The sequence below is a fragment of the Oncorhynchus keta genome, chromosome 10 (genome assembly GCF_023373465.1).
Source record: "Oncorhynchus keta strain PuntledgeMale-10-30-2019 chromosome 10, Oket_V2, whole genome shotgun sequence".
Classification (NCBI taxonomy): Eukaryota; Metazoa; Chordata; class Actinopteri; order Salmoniformes; family Salmonidae; genus Oncorhynchus; species Oncorhynchus keta.
In genome coordinates this window covers 45,653,144-45,674,920 of record NC_068430.1, presented here as the reverse complement: position 1 = coordinate 45,674,920, position 21,777 = coordinate 45,653,144, and the positions used below count along the sequence as shown (strand labels likewise).

Here is a 21,777-nt window from a genome sequence, read left to right as displayed (position 1 = left end):
TAGTAAAACTCTACATCAACCCAGGTCCTTTACGATTTTTTAATTCACATGGAAACTCCAGCTCAAACAAGCTATGCTCAATAGGCGGTTGCAGGCCCTGTCTGATGGTTGACATTGAAATAGTTGGTATGGCTATACGTTTGCATAGAACTGCACCATTTGGTCTATCCCCATTAGGAAAAGAGGAAGGAGAAGAAATTTGAGATACTTTTCCAAGGTTAGCGCCATAGGGTCGGAGGCCGCAGCCAATGTCAATATGAGGAACTCAGAGTAACCAATGATGGAATGTTATAAACTGACTTCCATGGGCTTTGGTTGCTATTGCGCAACAGCCCAAGCCCTCTACATGATTTGAAAACCGAGGGGGTATTAAAGTTTATGGAATTCTCATTTGAACTAAAAGCACTGGGTGAGCAGACCACATACTCCTCTCTTGAGCTAACAATAGCAGAACTAAGAGGAATTCAAACTAATGGGTACAAGATTGCAACTGACAACACACCCAACAGTAACGTTTAGAGAGGATTGGAGATATGAGTGGGGCTTGGTACGTACTCGGAGTCAATATCTTAACGCGGCCTTGAAAGATCGGGTCCAGGCTCTGAGATGGTTTGGGTGGAGTACATAATCCCCGTAGAGTATCTTTTGTTACCAAAAAGTGTCAAAATTGTCAATAAAAGTTAGGCCATGTGAGTAACACTTTTAAACAGGTTAACATTCACAATGCCGCAGGGCCAGATGGATTACCGGGATGCATACTCACGAGCATACACTGACCAGCTGACAAGTGTCTTCACTGACATTTTCAACCTCTCCCTGATGCAGTCTGTAATACATGTTTCAAGCAGACCACCATAGTCCTTGTGCCCAAGAACGCCAAGGTAACCTGTCTAAATGAATATCGCCCCATAGCCCTCACATCTGTAGCCATGAAATATTTTGAAGGGCTGGTCACGGCTCACATCAACACCATCTTCCCAGACACCCTGGACCCACTCCAATTTGCATACCGCCCCAACAGATTCACAGATGGGGCAATCTCTATTTCCCTCCACTCTGCCCAACGCCTATGTGAGAATGCTGTTCATTGACTACAGCTCAGCCTTCAACACCATAGTGCCCTCCAAGCTCATCACTAAGCTAAGGACATTGGGACTGAACATCTCCCTCTGCAACTGGATCCTGGACTTCCTGATGGGCCATCCCCAGGTGGTGAGGGTAGGCAACAACACATGCGCCACTGTGACCCTCAACACGGGTCCCCTCAGGGGTGCTTTCTTAGTCTCCTTCTGTACTCCCTGTTCACCCATAAATGTGTGGCTGTGTACAAATCCAATACCATCATTAAGTTTGCTGAAGACAACGGTGGCAGGCCTGATCACCGATGACCATGAAACAGTCCATAGGGAAGAGGTCAGAGACCTGTTATAGCGTGGTGTGAGGACAACAATCTTGCACCACACAAAGGAGCTGATCATGCCCCCATTTACATTGACGGGGCTGTAGTGGAGCTGGTCGAGAGCTTCATGTTTCTCAGTGTACTCATCCCTAAGGATCTATCATGGTTCACACACAACACAGTCATGAAGGCACGACAACGCCTCTTCCCCCCTAAGAGGACTGAAAAGATTTGTCATGGACCCTCCGATCCTTAAAGGGTTCTACAGCTGCACCATTGAGAGCATCTTGACTAGCTGCATCACAGCTTGGTATGGAAACTGCTTGGCATCTGTCCACAAGGCGCTATAGAGGGTACTGTGTATGGCTGGGGCCGAGCTCCCTGCCATCCAGGACCTCTATACCAGGCGGTGTCAGAAGAATGCCCCAACAATTGTCAAAGACTCCAGCCTCCCAAATCATAGACTGTTCTCTCTGCTACCACGCGTCACCAAGTCTGAAACCAACAGGACCCTAAACAGCTTCACCCCCAAGTCATAAGACAGCTAAATAGTTAGTTAAATAGTTAGTCATTAGGTTAGTCCGGGTAGTTATTAGGTTATCTGCATTTACCCTTTTTGCACTAATTATATGTTCATATGTACCTCAACTACGTTGTAGACCTGCACATCGACTCCGTACCCCATGTACAGTATATAGTTAAGTTACCGTTGCTCATTGTGTACTTATTATTAACCTTGTAGACCTGCACATCAACTCCGTACCCCGTGTACAGTACATAGCTAAGTTATCGTTACTCACTGTGCATTTATTATTACTTTTAAAATGATTTCTCAATTTTCGTTCTCTCTGCATTCTTGGGAAGGGTTTTCTACACCGGTTGTTTACAAAGCAGCTAATGATTTGAGTATACCATTAAAGAGCTCGGACTTGAAAATAACACCTTGTCTGATCTAAATGTAATAGGTCCACTGGTTTCTCCTCCCATCATATTTATTGTCAGGCTCATGCATGAATAATGTTTCATATGAACTTACACGGAGTGTACAAAAAGATTCCTAATATTAAGTTGCACCCACTTTTGCCCTCAGAACAGCCTCAATTCATCAAGGCATAGACTCCACAAGGTGTCGAAAGCGTTCCACAGGGATGCTGGCCCATGTCGACTCCAATGCGTCCCACAGTTGTGTCAAGTTGGCTGGATGTCCTTTGGGTGGTGGAGCATTCTTGATACGGTTGAGTGTGAAAAACCCAGCAGAGATGCAGTTCTTGACACACTCAAACCGTTGTGCCTGGCACCTACTACCATACCCTGTTCAAAGGGATTCAAATATTTAGTCTTGCCCACTCACCCTCTGAATGGCACATTCAATCCATGTCTCAGTTGTCTCAAGGCTTAAAAATCATTCTTTAACCTGTCTGCTCCCATTCATCTACACTGATTGAAGTGTATTTAACAAGTGACATCAATAAGGGATAATAGCTTTCACCTGGTCAGTCAATGTTTTGTATACTCAGTAACTCAATTAAATTAATGGTCTGAAATTCATTAATTTAAAGCATTCCCTCCATTTTTCCCAGCAATAATGCCACTTAAGTGCAAGCAAGGTCATTTCCCAGGCCCGAACTGAAGAAAGGGTTGTCCACAGAGAACTTACTAAATTACTGTAATTTTATGGTGTTGTCAGCATAGAGATACATGGGCCTCCCGAGTGGCGCAGGGGTCTAAGGCACTGCATCACAGTGCAAGCTGTGCCACTAGAGATTCTGGGTCAAGTCCACGACCGGGAGACCCATGGGGCGGAGGACAAATTGTGGAGGACAATTTGCCCTGCAACGTCCAGGTAAGGGGAGGGTTTGGTCGGCAGGGTTGTCCTTGTGCCATCGCGCACGAGCCACACCTGTGGCGGGTCGGGCACAGTGCACGCTGACACGGTTGACAGGTGTATGGTGTTTCCTCTGCCACATTGGTGTGGCTGGCTTCTGGGTTAAGTGGGCATTGTGTCAAGAAGCAGTGTGGCTTGGTTGGGTTGTGTTTTGGAGGACGCACTGCTGTCGACCTTCGCCTCTCCCGAGTCCGTATGGGAGTTGCAGCGATGAGACAAGACAAACTACCAATTGGATACCACGAAATTGGGGTAAAACAAGAAATAAAGAAAAATACATTTCAATGTTGCCAGCCAGTTTGTCTTCATGTGACTGTTTTTAAGACATGGGTTGGTTAAGCAGAGAGATATGGTAGGATTCCTCAACTGGTAGCCCGCGGGTGGTTTTATTTGGCCACCAAAGTTCTGAGCAAAAATAAATAAATAAAATACAATTTTTTTAATGGTTTATTGTTGGACATAAAAGACTGTAAAAACACCAGGAAACCAGCTCCAGGTGATTTTAATTTAAGACATCTGTTCCCAATTATTCCCATGCATAATAGAGAGACACATGCCATTTCGGATGCAGCCTAAACCAAACTGCATTGTCAGTAGAAGGGTGTCAAACTTTCTTGCTGTATCATTCCTTAGGGTAGAGATATAGATACTAAGGTAATGTGGTGCTGCGTTATGTTCTCTTGTCTGCATTTCAAACAAGGTACGCTTATGTAACAAGTCATGATGACTCAAATTCATTTAGTCACCTCTGAACGATTATGCTTTCAAAGACTCCCACACACAGACAAACACAGAAATGTATATGCATGCACGTACACATGCTGGAGGGCATCATCATGTAATATTTTAAAATGGGCGATTCAAGCCCTGAATGCTGATTGGCTGACAGCCGATTAATGATAGGCGGATACAGGGAGACTTACACTCGCTTGTTCTACCTGGTTTTACAGAGAGATCTCTCTCTCTCCGCCTCCTAGCTGAATTCAGTGTGGGGAAGCTCGTCTTTGAGGGTACAGGCTCCTGTCTATAGACAGTAATGAGATCTCTTTCTCTGTATATATGAGTCTGTGGGTGTGAGTGTGTAGGTGTAAAGTGAGAAGAGCGTGTGTCTTTGAACGTGTGTGTGTGTGTGTGAATTCATGCAGATGGAGAAGTGTGTGTCCATGTCTTTGAACATGTGTGTGTGTGAATTCATGCAGATGGAGAAGTGTGTGTCCATGTCTATGAACGTGTGTGTGTGTGTGTGTGTGTGTGTGTGTGTGTGTGTGTGTGTGTGTGTGTGTGTGTGTGTGTGTGTGTGTGTGTGTGTGTATATATATATATAGTCGCAGAGGGAGTATTGTGCTGGGTTCTTGTCCTCTGGGGTGTGGGCAAATGTGGGCCATGCTGCTTTCATGTGCGCCAGCGCTTATTACCACAGTGACGTATGTGATGGTAACCATGGAACGCAACTGCTTTGTGTTCCTGAACCCGTCTCAACATAGCAACAGTTCACTGGCACCTATAGTACCAGCTGCCTCACGCACCTATAGTACCAGCTGCCTCACGCACACACAGACGCACGCACACACAGAGATTGTTTGTGTGTCTTACCTGTCCCCAGAGCAGCTCTCCCACTCCAATGAAGACACACCAGAGCCACTGGTCAATGCTCAGAGCTGTGCAGGAAAAGGGCTTTCCTCCAAACTGGACAATGACAATCTGAGACAGAGACACAGAGTGAGTGTGTGTACCTGTAGATCTAATAGACACTAATACAGATGGAGAAAGTGTGTGTGAGAAAGAGTGCATGTGGTGTGTGTGAGTGTATGCCTGGTTGTGTTAGAGTTCGTTTTAGTCCTCATTTGGACTAATATTCCAGAGTGCTTACACATAAAAGTGCAATTTATAATACAATCACATGTTCATATATAACACACTGTTACAAACAGACATACACTGACGTATTGACCAGATAAATACTCTTGACAGTCTGAAAAGATAGATTGATAGATCTACCCTAGTCTGCACAACCTTCCGATTTAGTATATTTAAATTGTTCTAAAGTATTGTTTGAATTTATAAAGTATATTGAAAGGTTTCTGGTTTGCTCAGATTAATTCATCTATTTCTTCATTGCTCTGAATCAAAATATTATTTTGCCCATTTCTCTTTTCTGCCAGAATGACTCAGATGGTGGACAATCTATTCCTAGTATTGACTGAATGTTTGTCTCTTAACAACTGAATACGTAATAATAAGTGGACCAATGCAGCTGCCCTGCGGTACTTCATGAGGGAAAGAAAATTACCAATTGATCAAGGCGGACTCTTTTCTGACAGTTAGATATGACTGTACCCAATTCAACACTGCCTCCTTAAACCCATGGTGCAATATTTTTGATAGATAGAGACATACCCCAAGCGACTTACAGCTGTAATCGCAGCAAAAAGTGGCGTTACAAAGTATTAACTTAAGGGGGCTGAATAATTTTGCACGCCCAATGTTTCAGTTATTGATTTGTTAAAAAAGTTTGAAGTATCCAATAAATGTCGTTCCACTTCATGATTGTGTCCCACTTGTTGTTGATTCTTCACAAAAAAATACAGTTTTATATCTTTATGTTTGAAGCCTGAAATGTGGCAAAAGGTCGCAAAGTTCAAGGGAGCCGAATACTTTCGCAAGGCACTGTATATCTCTGTTACTATGTGTGGCCTGGTCAAACCCAGTACCTATGTCATCCAGAGAAGACACTTTTGAGCTAAGAGGTCTGTACACACATCCTATCAATATGGGTGCCTGGTGAGGCAGATGTACGAGGCTATAGTGTATCTATCTACTTGACATACATTAAGGTCATCCCTAGGGCTGTGGAGGTCACAAAATCTTGTCTACTGGTGATTGCCAAGCAAATAATTGTCAGTCTCACGGTAATTGACCGTTAATTAGCATAAACACACTTAGCATCTCCTGGCTTCCAGCCTACAAGCCACTGATGCAGACCTTCGTAAGATACATTTTCCTGATCTGGCTATGCCATATGGCTGTGGGCTACACTAGTTCATTTAGTAGACCAGATCTGGTTAGAATTCCATGGCATTATTTTATAGTATGAAGAATACAAGTGAACAAAGCTGAATAAAATAGGAATTTGAGGGAGTGCGCACATTCGGCTATACTGTGTTGAGCGATTAACAAAGAAATAGGTCCCCCTATAGGCTTAATTTAGAGTTCTTAATGTTACTTGTTCTACAAACGTCGGGCTGTATGTTTGATTCTTAATACATTGTAAAGCTGCATGATGCGACTAATGATGATTTGAAAAAAGCAAACAGGTGCCGAGTTTGAAGGTAGGTCTTGAAATGCATCCACAATTAGCCCTATCAAAAGCTTCTAAAGCCATGACAATTTCCTGGAATTTTCCAAGCTGTTTGAAGGCACAGTCAACTTAGTTTATGTACATTTCTGACCCACTGGAATTGTGATACAGTGAAATAATCCGTCTTTAAACAAAGTAGATGTTCTAACTGACTTGTCAAAACTATAGTTTGTTAACAAGAAATTTGTGGAGTGGTTCAAAAACGAGTTTTAATGACTCCAACTTAAGTGTATGTAAACTTCTGACTTCAACTGTAAATATAGTAGGCCTGGCCTATAGAAATCTGATGGCATCCTCCTCTTTTTAAGAGGCCATCACTCTGTTTTCTCTAGCAATTGCATAGCCTTTAGAAATATTGCGCAACATGAACTCATTGGGTCTCATGTAGTGTTTGATACGATTTGCCATTACATTTGCATTGATGTCAGAGTGATTAGAGGGACAATAGAGAGCTGAGTACCAGGCAGTTAGCAAGTTTGGTAGGCTACTAATGTCCATCAGCAGCATCAGAGTTTGTAGAAGCCTAATTACTGTGACTAAACGGTCACGTGGAATTTGACTGCCTTCATGACTCGTGACTGCCGGTGTGGCGGTAATAGGTTCGCTGCAACAGCCCTATAGTCATCCCTCCTCTTGAAAGGTATAGGATTCTGAATGTACAACGCTACACCTCCATCTCTATTCCTGTCCCATCTATGTTCATTTGCCCATCGTTAACGGATGCATCCAAATGCGTTTTGGTTAAAGCTAGAATGTGAATGTTATTTATGTTGACCAAGTTCAAAACCTCATTTATTTTATTAGGAAGGCTACATACATGAACAAGTTCAAAAACCAGTAGAGCATGTATTTGTTGTCGTTGAAGTCGTGATGATACACGACAACACACAAGCTCAGGTTTGAGCGACGCTTTAAAATTGCCAGGGAGTGATTCTAGAGTCCCAATGCAATTGCGTTGCCCGTTGACGTAAAGTCTATCCATCACCAAGGAGACTCGTTAGTTCAGGCAATGCTTTTTGTTTTCATGACGGGATTTTTTTCTTCTTTCATTGATCTCCGTGGGGAAGTGATCATTCATTCCAAAAGCAGTGCATCTTGAGTTCTCCGCCCCTGCTCTTCACCATCTACTTTCCTTGTGTGTGTGAGAGTGTGCATGTTAGTGTGTGTGTGTGTGTGCGTATATGGTGTTTGTGAGTGTATGCATATTTGTGTGTCTACAGTATGTGTGTGTTTGTGTGTGTCTACAGTATGTGTGTGTACCTGCAGGATGAAGGTTCCCATAACCACGCTACAGAAGATGGGGTTACGGTAGATGGCCTCGAAGACGTTCCTCTCTCCGTGGATCTTCCTGGCGTTGATCTCGTTGAACAGCTGCATCATGACGAACACGTTGAACACGATGGTGTAGTGCTCCGACGGTGGTGAGTGAAGAGGCGCGTTACGCCCGCTGTCAATATTAAAGAAGTTCTCTCCTGGGAAAGGGGAAGAGCAAACAGGATAATATATTTCAATTTTTGTTTAAGCATACGGTCTCGAGATTTCAGCGTGGTCTGACTCTGTGTGTTCCAGCGGGGTCTGACTCTCTGTGTGTTCCAGCGGGGTCTGACTCTCTGTGTGTTCCAGCGGGGTCTGACTCTCTGTGTGTTCCGGTGTGTGATGGTCTCACCAGCGAACAGCAGGGTGAAGATGATGGTGAGCTGGTAGACGGCATGACCCAGGATATTCTTCATCATGGTGCGGGAGATCAGGGGCTTGTTGCGGCCATACGGCTTCCTCAGCAACAGGGACTCGGTGGGGGGCTCAGTGGCCAGAGCCAGGGATGCCAGGGTGTCCATGATCAGGTTAACCCACAACATCTGCACTGCTTTCAGAGGAGAGTCCTGGAGAGAGGGAGGAAAAGAGGGAGGTGGAGTGGAAGCGTGAGAGACAGAAAGAGAGAAAGCGAACGAGGGTGGGAGAGAGAGAGAGAGAGGTGGTGTGTGGGGTCTAAAAAAAAAAAAAAAAATTCAAGAAGAATCAAAGGGTAAGTGTGTGACCTGTGTGATGCAGGCGCCAGTGAAGGCCACGATGACGGCCACCACGTTGACAGTGAGCTGGAACTGGAGGAACTTGGAGATGCTGTCGTAGACGTTGCGGCCCCACATCACAGCCTTGACGATGCTGGTGAAGTTATCGTCAGTCAGAATGATGTCAGATGCTTCCTTAGCCACATCTGTACCGGCAATACCCTATCAGGAGACAGAGATGGAGGTGTTCGGTTTATAGGGATGATGATGAGGCTGATGATGATAGAAATGGCCGTGATCGTTCCCATTGTTTTTATATATGCTATTACATATTCCCTTTAGGCCTATTAACAATGAATTACATTTATATAGTGCTATCGATTACATCTCAATTGCTTTACATTGTATGGGGAACTAACCTAATCCACCACCAACGTATAACACCAATCTGCTGTGCCTGGCTGATAACGGCAGCCATTTTTTTGCCAGTAGTGACCTCAGTTCGGCCGGCCGTAATAATAAAGGTTCAATAAAAGATGCAGTCAGTCAGGGACATGAACCAGCTACATCATTGCCAGCTGACGAGTGGTGAGCGGTTCAGCACAAAATGGCTGCCGTGCATCAGCCAGGTGGATGAGGGTGAGTAACTGTGGGTCAGTGTTAAGTGTCAAAGTTTGAGTCCCGGTGAAAAGAACTAGCAAGCAAACCGCCTGCATTTCATGACATATTGGTACTGCATTCCACCCTTTTAACATCTGCCCCTTTCTCCTCTAAATCATGTGAGTCAATCAACTTTGGAGAAAAAAAGGGAAGGAGACAAAGTCTAGCTATTAAAATGTATTTCATCTCTCCGTGACCCTTCGTCTACACAGAACATTTGGGGCCACTAATACCCAAGGCTATATCATTATCCTTTCTATTTTCAATTACTGTGCTTTTAATTTTCTTCTCTTTCCCTCAAAGCTTTGTTGAACTCACTTAGGCCATTTTCCTCATTACATACAATGACAATGAGTGTTTCATGAAGATCTATGTGGGACTATAGACTCTGTACCAAGTCGGTGTTTTCCTCACTTTTCTATCAGACACAGTGGTCAGATAGTCTGCCACCATGTACTGTCTGTTTAGAGCGAAATAGCATTGAAGTTTACTTTGATTTTTTGTGGTGTCTTTCCAAATCGGTGATATATTTTATTTTTGTTTTGTGATGATTTCGTTGGGCCAGATTTTCTGAGTGCTGTCATGAGGCTCTATGGGTTTGGTTTGGGTTTGTGAACTGAACCTCAGAACCAGCTGGCTGAGGGGACTCTTCTCTGGTTTCATCTCTTGACATTGTAGAGCTGTGTGGTGGAATGTTTTGGGGTCACTTGTTTTTAGATGGTTGTAAAATTTGATGGCTCTTTTTGTTCCATTCGAATGAGGGGGTATTGGCCCAATTCTGCTCTACATGCGTTATTTGGAGTTTTTCTTTGCACTTGCAATACAGTCTTGCAAAACTCTGCATGCAGTATTTCAATTGGATGTTTGTCCCATTTGGTGAATGAATTAGAGAGTGGACCCCATACTTCACTGCCATATAGAGCAATTGGTTCTATAACTGATTGGAACATTTTGAGCCAGATTCTAATTGGAATTTCAATTTTAATGTTCCTTTTAATGGCATAGAATGCTCTTCTTGCTTTGTCTCTCAGCTCATTCACAGCCATGTGAAAGCTACCTGTGTTGCTGATATTTAGTCCTAGATATGTTTTTTTTTTTGGTGTGTTCTAATAGAACTGTGTCCAAATAGAATTTAGATTTCTCATCCTGATTTCCAGACCTTTTTTGGAATATCATTATATTAGTTTTTTTTTAGGTTAACGGTCAGAGCCCAGGTCTGACAGAACCTGTGAAGACGATCTAGGTGCTGCTGTAACCCCTCTTTAGTGGGAGACAGCAGCACCAGGTCATCTGCGTACAGCAGACACTTGATTTCAGTGTTGTGTGCGGTGATACCAGGTGCTTCCGATTCTTCTAAATGTTCTTGCCAATTCATTAATGTAGATGTTAAATAGTGTTGGACTTATTGGGCAGCCCTGTTTCACTCCCCGTCCCTGAGAGAAGAAGTCTGTTTGCTTGTTGTCAATTTTAACCGCACATTTTTCACGTCACCCCGCTCCTCCGCTCTCTCCACTGGCTTCCAGTTGAAGCTCACATCCGCTACAAGACCATGGTGCTTGCCTACGGAGCTGTGAGGGGAACGGCACCTCAGTACCTCCAGGCTCTGATCAGGCCCTTACATTCCGGAGACACCTGAAACCCCACCTCTTTAAGGAATACCTAGGATAGGATAAAGTAATCCTTCTCACCCCCCCTTAAAAGATTTAGATGCACTATTGTAAAGTGGCTGTTCCACTGGATGTCATAAGGTGGATGCACCAATTTGTAAGTCGCTCTGGATAAGAGCGTCTGCTAAATGACTTAAATGTAAATGTAATGTAAATTTTGTTTTTAGTGTACAATGATTTAATAACATCATAGGTTTTCCCTCCAATACCACTTTCTATTAGTTTGTAAAAAAGACCTTTGTGCCAAATTGAATCAAATGCTTTCTTGAAATCAACAAAACACAAGTAGATTTAGCCTTTGTTTTGGTTTACTTGTTTGTCAATTAGAGTGGGTGTAAATGTGGTCTGTTTAAGATAATTTTTTAGAAATCCAATCTGACTTCTGCTCAGGACGTTGTGTTGGTCAAGGAAATGGTGTAGTCTGCTATTTATAATACTGCAGAGAATTTCCCCCAAGCTTCTGTTAACACAAATTCCTCTGTAATTATTTGGGTCAAATTTGTCTCCATTTTTAGATTGGTGTGATCAATTCCTGAAACCAAATATCAGGGAAAATACCTGCAGTGAGGATAATGTTGAAGAGTTTGAGTATAGCCAATTTGTGGATGTATATTTGATCATTTAATTTCAAATACCATCAGCACCACAGGCCTTTTTGGGTTGGAAAGCACATAGTTTTCTCCCCAATTTCGTGGTAATTACTATCTTGTCTCAATTGCTACAACTCCTGTACCGGCTCGGGAGAGACGAAGGTTGAAAGTCATGCAACCTCCGATACACAACCCAACCAAGCCGCACTGCTTCTTAACACCGACGGGTTGGATGCGCGCTGAGGAAAGACCGTGCACCTGGCAACCTTGGTTAGCGTGCACTGCGCCCGGCCCGCCACAGGAGTCGCTGGTGCGCGATGAGACAAGGATATCCCTATCGGCCAAACCCTCCCTACCTGGACGACGTTATGCCAATTGTGCATCGCCCCACGGACCTCCCTGGGGCGCGGACCCAGAATCTGTGGTGGCACAGCAGTACAGCGCCCTTAACCACCCGGGAGTGTCTCTCTCGCGCAGCTCGCTCTCAAGCAGCTCGCTCTCTCGCTCTCAAGCAGCTCTCTCGCTCTCAAGCAGCTCTCTCGCTCTCAAGCAGCTCTCTCACTCTCAAGCAGCTCTCTCTCTCAATTCTCTCCTCCTGTTTCGGAGGACCTGAGCCCTGGGACCATGCCTCAGGACTACCTGGCCTGATAACTTCTTGCTGTCCCCAGTCCACCTGGCCGTGCTGCTGCTCCAAATGCTACCTGTCCCAGACCTGCTATTTTCAACTCTCTAGAGACAGGAGGAGCGGTAGAGATACGCTGAATGATCGGCTATGAAAAGCCAACTGACATTTACTCCTGAGGTGCTGACCTGTTGCACCCTCGACAGCCACTGTGATTATTATTATTTGACCCTGCTGGTCATCTATGAACATTTGAACATCTTGGCCATGTTCTGTTATAATCCCCACCCGTCACAGCAAGAAGAGGACTGGCCACCCATCATAGCCTGGTTCCTCTCTAGGTTTCTTCCTAGGGAGTTTTTCCTAGCCACCGTGCTTCTACACCTGCATTGCTTGCGGTTTGGGGTTTTAGGCAGGGTTTCTGTACAGCACTTTGTGACATCAGCTGATGTAAGAAGGGCTTCATAAATAAATGTGATTGATTCTATGAACTGGTCTTCCTGGCTGTGGGGTCTCCCCGTTAGTGTGACACAGGCTCGCAGAGGGAGTGTAGTCTGAATGAATGTAAAGGGGACTATATTGGGATGGTATTTAACTGAACCACAAGGACGACTGCTAATCTGAAACAAGGCTCCTCACAAAGGCATACTGACACGGGCTGCCAAGCACACAGATCGACAACACAGTCTAGACAACACAGTATAATTACACATGTACGCTCACACACACACACTCACTCTTATTCTGTAACTCCCAAACCCAGAGTTCTTTCTACGAGGGGTGCAGTGTGTGTGTGTGTGTGTGTGTGTGTGTGTGTGTGTGTGTGTGTGTGTGTGTGTGTGTGTGAGAATGTAGTGGGGCTTGTCTGGTGATAAGCAGATTTATCCATTCGTTACTCCCTCTAATGATTTATTATCCAATTACACAGCCATCTTAAATGGGGGCACTTGGGGTAAATTGGAGAGTTGCAGAGATGAGGTTTGGGCAAAATTAGCTTGTCATGGCTGTTGTGTATTCGTAAATACTTACTAAGTTCTCGCTAACAATTATTGTCTGAGAAAATAGAGGGAGTAAAACCGGAAGGAAATTAGTTACAAGGGAACCATGAAAACAGACCGATATGAATAGAGAGTGTTACCATAGCGAATCCGACATCGGCCTTCTTTAGGGCGGGGCCATCGTTAGTTCCGTCGCCTGTCACAGCCACCACCTGTCGTGTCTCAAGGACGGTGCTGTCCATGATACCTGAGGGAGAGGAACAAGACCACACCCCTCAGATATCAGTACACTGGACAGCAGTATACACATTCTCTGAGGAATGGAATTTTGTTGGATGAACATAACTAACAAATGTCGGTCCCCCAATATTTTGAAATGGCCTTTTACCCATTTCATTTGCTTTTTCAGTGACTGAAATTCAGTGTTTTTTTTTCCCAGTTAGTCTTCTAGTCAAGAGTCTCCACATTCATGACCAACACCTGCGTTATGCCTCATCTGGCCCGTAACTCTCTCTCCACCCCTCCACCACCCCCAACTGAGATGAAACAGGCTAGTCTTTGAAGAAAACTGGGTTGGGCTGAAGGGGATGGCAGTGCTAGAGACCCCTGGGTCCGCTGTGTGTGTCGATCACACACGAAAGAGAACACATTTTAGGAAGGAGGAGGGGAGTAAAAACAAGAAAAGGAGAGATGTGTGACAGCTTTAACCCACCTTTGACCAGAGTGTGTTTGTCAGTGGGAGAGGAGCGAGCCAGCACACGCAGCTTGGGCCACACCTTATCCAGACGCTCTTGCTCCACCTAGAGCACAGGAGGACACGGAGTCAGAGGGACTGAATCTCGAGCAATGAAGAACTTAAAAAATGCATCACTCCCAATGTTAGTACTACTACTAGGACATAATTTAAGTCCCCAAGCCTGTCTAATCTTTAATATATATATATATATATTTTTACCTTTAACTAGGCAAGTCAGTTAAGAACAAATTCTTATTTTCAATGACGGCCTAGGAACAGTGGGTTAACTGCCTGTTCAGGGGCAGAACGACAGATTTGTACCTTGTCAGCTCGGGGGTTTGAACTTGCAACCTTCAGGTTTACTAGTCCAACGGTCTAACCACTAGGCTACCCCTTTCAAAATAAAAAAAGTCCTGTGGTGTGTCTCACCTCTCCCTGGTCGTTACGGATCAGCTGGTTGAACTCTTTGCCCTCCAGACACAGGAAGTCTTCACCCGGCAACAGGATGCCACACTTGGTTGCTATGGCGCGGGCAGTGTTGATGTTGTCCCCGGTAACCATGCGCACGGTGATGCCGGCCTTCTGGCACTTGAGGATGGCATTAGGTACCTTAAGGGGAGGGAGGAGAGAGTCATGACTTGAACATCACTACAAGGACATTGATCAGCCAGTATTCTGTAGTTATATATCCACTTCACAACAACATTCCTTGGTATAGTATCAGTGCTGATCTCAGGCCAGTCTGTGTAAGGTATATGTTTGTATCTGAGTGATTCTGTATGTATATTCCCCTCCATATGTTCCCCACTCCAGGGTTAGTCTCAGTAACAGTAAGTGTCGGATGTTATTTTAGTTTCTCTCTCAGCATGACAATGTGAAGCCCTGACAGCTTTTGCTCATTCGGGCCTGACCTCTCAACCCGCTGTGTATGCGAGACGCTCTCTCTGTGTGTTTGAGTGAGTGTGTATATGTGTCTGTGCTTGTATGCGAGCTTGTGTTTGAAGTCCTGTGTAATTATCCACCCTCAGGCATGTGATGAGTCACTTCTCATTAGACCAATCAGATTACTTATTTATAGATCATTAGAAACCCCCCACAGTTGTCTGCCTGTCAATCACACCGCTGAACCCCAAACTGGCACCCCCACCTCCCACCTCCTCTGCCCTCACATAGACCACTAAACATGTAGCTACACTCTTTGCGTAACCCTCTCACACCCCCAAAGTAACAGAGAACCGCAAAGAAACAATAGAACCTTGACCCACTATGGTGGAATGATCCCATAATAACACTGGCAGACCACCTCATGCAAACATCCACTCACGCCCTAACGCAGAACAACTCAGGGGCATGATGGACTGATACGACGTTAGTTGTAATTAACTAGGCTATTCTTTGTCACCGGAGGTGGGCAAGGTGTCGCCTCTACCGGAGAGTTGACAACTGGAAGAGGGACCCACGCATTAAGGACCAGGGTATGTGAACAGTTGGCTAAACTCGTGGGTTAGGAGTTTGAGCTTGTTGCCATAGGTTTATGAACCAAAATACTGAAATGATAAACCATAATTTCTTTGGAGTTTACTTTATTGGCCATTATGCCAAATGGCTGCCACTGGGCTATATAGCACATATTTGCGGTGGCAATTCCAAACATACTATTCCATCTAATGATGTATCCGTTATAGCCTATATAATAAACAGATACCAGCCTACAAAGACAACGCATTGTTTATCTATATGTTTAGTCATGTTATAATCATGAATAGGTATAATGCTGGTAATCAGACTTTTGAAATCAGTGGAATGCCCAGTGGAAGAAGAGAGGTCATTGCCAAATGTGGAGAGTCAAAAAGAAAACACAGAAGGCTGTTGTATAAAACACCCGTCTCCGGATTACATCTTCAAACTAAAGGGCAACCATGGCATCCATGACAGAGAGGGAGAAGTGTTCATCCATGTATACGGGTAAGAGTCTAGCTAAATGGGTCTGTATGATCTATGTAGTAATATTATTTGTATCTCAGAGATACATTTGCATTGCTAGTAATAGCCTAATTAGCTAGCTAGCTAACATTGAACTTAGTTGGTTAGCTTTAGACACCTGCAGATTCATGCATGGTGCATGGTAGTATGAGTTAGGATTAATTTATGGTTGATTGTTTAGCTAGCTAGCCACATGTCTAAACAAAATATTATACTATGCAAGTAACCATTTCACTGTACCGTTTACACCTTCTGTATCCTGTGCATGTGACGAATAAACTTTGATTATATTTGATATAGTGTGTGTTTACCAAAGACAAATGTGAAGAACAATATGGCCTGCTTCAAAGTCAGATTAGGATATAGGCCAAGGACTAGATAAAGTGTATTTTATTACTACTTCTTACTACAACTCACTACTTTTAGTCTTGAAATCTTTGGTTGTTTACTACACTACCCTATTCACCATGTTTAGCACAAGGCCTCACATGTGAATCCTTAAAGAGATGGGTGGGGCTAAGGCTTAAGAGGATGTGAAGGATGCTGAATGGGTGTAGACAAAGAAGCGCTCTCCAGTAGAGGGCCTCCTGAGTGGCGCAGTAGTCGAAGGCACTGCATCGCAGTGCTTGAGGCATCACTACAGCCCCAGGTTCGATCCCTGGCTGCGTCGTGACCGGGAGACCCATGAGGCATACACTACATGAAAAAGTATGAGGACACCTGCTCGCCGAAACATCTCATTACAAAATCATGGGCATTAATATGGAGTTGGTCCCCCCTTTGCTGATATATTTAAAAAAAGAATAATACTATTTCACCTTTATTTAACTAAAATGAATAAATATCAAGACATTCAACCTTTCTCTTAAAGCTTATATTATACTGAAACTATATCTAAATCCAAGCTGGTTTTCCAGGAGGAGACTAAGTGGGACATCCGACGTTTAAAAGGGGGCTCTTTGCTGTTATATAGATTAAAACTATCAATTTCCAGTGGATTGTAACCCTGTTTAAAGTATTCTTATTTTTAAATGGAGGTATACAGAGTTTTCTAAAATTACAATTTATCCTCCAGAAGAGGCAGAATCTACACGACCCTTCAAAAGTTTGGGGTCACCTAGAAATGTCCTTATTTTTAAAAGAAAATCACATTTTTTGTCCATGTTAATAACAAAATTGATCAGAAATACAGTGTAGACATTGTTAATGTTGTAAATTACTATTACAGCTGGAAACGGCAGATTTCTTAAATGGAATATCTACATAGGAGTACAGAGGCCCATTATAAGCAACCATCACTCATGTGTTCCAATGACACGTTGTGTTAACTAATCCAAGTTTATCATTTTAAAAGGCTAATTGATCATTAGAAAATCCTATTGCAATTATGTTAGCACAGCTGAAACTGTTGTGCTAATTGAAGAAGCAATACAATTGGCCTTCTTTAGACTAGATGAGTATCTGAAGCATTGTGGGTTCGATTACAGGATCAAAATGTCCAGAAACAAAGAACTTTCTTCTGAACCTTGTCAGTCTATCCTTGTTCTGAGAAATGAAGGGTATTCCAAGAAATTGCCAAGAAACTGAAGATCTCGTACAACGCTGTGTACTACTTCCCTTTACAGAACAGAGAAAACTGTCTCTAACCAGAATAGAAAGGAGTGGGAGGCCCTGGCGCACAACTGAGCAAGAGGACAAGGACAAATACATTAGTGTCTAGTTTGAGAAACAGATGCCTCAAGTTCTCAACTGTCAGCTTCAATAAATAGTACCCGCAAAACACCCGTCTCAATGTCAACCGTGAAGAGGCAACTCTGGGATGCTGGCCTTCAAGGCAGAGTTCCTCTGTCCAGTGTCTGTTCTTTTTTCCATCTTAATCTTTTCTTTTTATTGGAGAGTCTGAGATATGACTTTTCCTTTGCAACTCAGCCTAGAAGGCCAGCATCCCGGAGTCGCCTCTTCAATATGGCTAAACACCAATGTACTGAGAGAGATGTATAAGAAAGGTATGTTTATGAATGACATTTGAACAACGACGGTGTTACAACCAACTCATCCAGGTGTATGGAAAATATAACCAACTCATCCAGGTGTATGGAAAATATAACCAACTCATCCAGGTGTATGGAAAATATAACCAACTCATCCAGGTGTATGGAAAATATAACCAACTCATCCAGGTGTATGGAAAATATAACCAACTCATCCAGGTGTATGGAAAATATAACCAACTCATCCAGGTGTATGGAAAATATAACCAACTCATCCAGGTGTATGGAAAATATAACCAACTCATCCAGGTGTATGGAAAATATAACCAACTCATCCAGGTGTATGGAAAATATAACCAACTCATCCAGGTGTATGGAAAATATAACCAACTCATCCAGGTGTATGGAAAATATAACCAACTCATCCAGGTGTATGGAAAATATAACCAACTCATCCAGGTGTATGGAAAATATAACCAACTCATCCAGGTGTATGGAAAATATAACCAACTCATCCAGGTGTATGGAAAATATAACCAACTCATCCAGGTGTATGGAAAATATAACCAACTCATCCAGGTGTATGGAAAATATAACCAACTCATCCAGGTGTATGGAAAATATAACCAACTCATCCAGGTGTATGGAAAATATAACCAACTCATCCAGGTGTATGGAAAATATAACCAACTCATCCAGGTGTATGGAAAATATAACCAACTCATCCAGGTGTATGGAAAATATAACCAACTCATCCAGGTGTATGGAAAATATAACCAACTCATCCAGGTGTATGGAAAATATAACCAACTCATCCAGGTGTATGGAAAATATAACCAACTCATCCAGGTGTATGGAAAATATAACCAACTCATCCAGGTGTATGGAAAATATAACCAACTCATCCAGGTGTATGGAAAATATAACCAACTCATCCAGGTGTATGGAAAATATAACCAACTCATCCAGGTGTATGGAAAATATAACCAACTCATCCAGGTGTATGGAAAATATAACCAACTCATCCAGGTGTATGGAAAATATAACCAACTCATCCAGGTGTATGGAAAATATAACCAACTCATCCAGGTGTATGGAAAATATAACCAACTCATCCAGGTGTATGGAAAATATAACCAACTCATCCAGGTGTATGGAAAATATAACCAACTCATCCAGGTGTATGGAAAATATAACCAATTCATCCAGGTGTATGGAAAATATAACCAATTCATCCAGGTGTATGGAAAATATAACCAATTCATCCAGGTGTATGGAAAATATAACCAACTCACCGTACCTCCGACACAAAAGAAATGGAAAATGCAATGAAGTAGTTTCTCTGCCACCAATTAAAAATGTCAAATCCTTGAAATTGTAAAATGTATCAGTTTCACTTACGGTCTAGAGTGTTGACAAATATGCCGCATAAAATTCAGGATAGTTGTCTCAATACCATGGCATTGGGTTTATGAACTGATCTACCGAACAATTGATGCATCAATTTAATCTATCATATTAAATTATCGCCCCACAGAATCAAGAGAGAATCAAGAGAGAATCAATAGAGCATCTCTATGGTACTGTCCATCAGAAGCTTGTTTTTGGAGTCAGGTCCAGGAATGGTTATTATGACATAATATCAGGGTAAGGTTGACCTGCAAACTGTATTGCTGAGGGATTTGAAGGACCACACAGTCAATAGGAAATATAATTGTGCTCTTGGCTAAATTGTTTATTTTTGGGGCAATTTTGTCAGAAATGCTGCAAACTGGGAGGTTCAAGTCCCTAGTGAGACACCATGGGAGAATGGTGGGATGAATTGCGATAGGAAATGGTAGAATTACTTATTGGGAAAGAGGGGTTGATCTGTGGCTGTCTGAATGGTGGAATTGATGGGTGTTGGAATAATTATATACACAAATGTACAGTGTAAATGTTTGAGGTCATCCAATCAGGGGAAAGGGTGGGAATGGGATTTTTGTACGCTTTGCATTTCACTATTTATGTTTTGTGGTTTGGTTTCATGCTGTGTGCTGTGTGTGTGTGCTGTGTGTGTGCTGTGTGTGTGCTGGTCCTGGTAGTTATTTGTGCGCTCCACCCGGGCGCCTGGCTGTGCTTGGTTTTTCCTGCCTTTGGAAAATCCATTTGGGCCAGGGCCTTGCTGGTGTCTCGGGACGGGTGGGGGCGAGCGCACCATCTGACCAGAGCACTCACTGATGGGAGCAGCCATTTGTATTGTCTGTATTGTATTATTACTTGAAAAAAAAAAGAATTATATATAAAATTCAAAACAACTCACAAACCTACCATCACTCACTCTCCGATGTTCCACATTTCTGGACTTTAGTCGAAAACCATGATAATATCCCTGATACTTTGCATTTTCCCCTCAGTTATGCATTTGAATAATAAAATGACACAGGTGTCCTTTCCTCATTTATCATGGAAATGAAGTGTTCCTCATCTCCATAATTAATAGATGATACGAGTAAATCTTCGACATACCAGCAGCTCATTTCAGAGACGCCGCTGTCATGAAAGATCAGCACTAAAGTGCACAGCCATTATACTGGCGGCTACAGTACAGTATCTTTCATCTAGCAGCTAGCCGCCCTTTCCTTCCAACTCTATTGGGAAATGGTAGAGTCAGTCACCCACTGGCTACGAAGCTATTTCCATCCACTCTTATCTGCTGCTGCTTGACATTCAAAACTCTAATGACTATCAGTCTGTCACGTGAAGAACACAGCAGGTGGCGGTTGGGCGGAGCAAGGAAATAGCTAATATGTCACAGTCACACTCTCAAAAATGGCTACATTAGATTTACATAATACTGTTTTCACCAAAGTTCAGTGCTCTGTGAGATTACATTTGCATTCTAATTATCAGGTTTACGGGCAATATGGCTCTGGCTGGAGCTATAGAGAATACTTTTTGTAGGAGACAACAGGGACATTTCAGTCCTCTAGGGCCACAGTGGAGTGAGGTGGTGTGTTCAGCTGGGGGGCATCCTAATAAAATACTTGGGCTTCACTGAACGGGCGTCACTTACATGTGATGTGTGTGTGTGTGTGTGTGTGTGTACGCATGTATGTGAGTGAGAGTGTGTGTGTGTGAGACTGTACACGTGTGTGTGTGTGTGTGTGTGCAGATGAGCTTTTCAATCATACTCGCAGTTATTTACATTTACATTTAAGTCATTTAGCAGACGCTCTTATCCAGAGCGACTCACAGCACAGCAGAACTTGGATAACAGCACAGCAGAACTGCATCACTGGCTTTATAACATTGATTTGAACATGTTGATTTGATACACTGTTAACATCAGTGTCATATGCCCCAGTAAGCAATTCTAGTGCCTGTAACTGTATTTAGACATAGCTTATTTAAAACAAGTTGGGGTTTAATTTTGATTCGAAATTTTAGGCCTCATCAATAGTCAATTTAATCGTGCTTATTGACAATGTTTGGCATGTCCATGGCATGTACACGGCACCTGGAGTAAAAATGATCCATACTGTTCCCGGAAACAGAATCGTTCTTTTAAAAGCTTGGCAACCGGTTAATAATGTTATTTTACACTCCAGTTATTTTTTTTCATAGTCCCACAACAAAATGCAACAAAGCGCCTATGCAAAGCGTATTTATGCTTCCTGCACCTCCCCCTCCGAATCATAGGCTACTTTACTGAAATTACAAGCTTGATTCAGAAGACAGGGAGAGAGATTTCCTATTAGACGAATGGATAAACGCTTGCTGATGACACTATAGGGCGAGTTATCAGGTTTAATTTGGTTTGGATTTATTAACTACAAATAAATATGTAAGACGCATTTTTAATTCTGGTGCCACTCTGCACACACAAGCGTGTTAACTAGC

The 21,777-nt window shown here is 43.1% G+C and overlaps 1 protein-coding gene across 10 annotated transcripts in view; it reads right to left on the bottom strand.

The window, feature by feature from the left end:
• Positions 1-21,777, bottom strand: part of LOC118388829 (plasma membrane calcium-transporting ATPase 1-like) — a 146,915-nt gene that overhangs the window by 21,205 nt on the left and 103,933 nt on the right. For all 10 annotated transcript variants that reach the window (XM_052527160.1, XM_052527166.1, XM_052527163.1 and 7 more), the window contains 7 exons: positions 14,351-14,530; positions 13,898-13,985; positions 13,326-13,432; positions 8,679-8,870; positions 8,309-8,522; positions 7,903-8,114; positions 4,878-4,985 (listed from right to left, as the gene is read on the bottom strand). In XM_052527160.1, the coding sequence (XP_052383120.1) occupies positions 4,878-4,985; positions 7,903-8,114; positions 8,309-8,522; positions 8,679-8,870; positions 13,326-13,432; positions 13,898-13,985; positions 14,351-14,530 (1,101 nt within the window). The remainder of the gene's footprint in view (positions 1-4,877; positions 4,986-7,902; positions 8,115-8,308; positions 8,523-8,678; positions 8,871-13,325; positions 13,433-13,897; positions 13,986-14,350; positions 14,531-21,777) is intronic.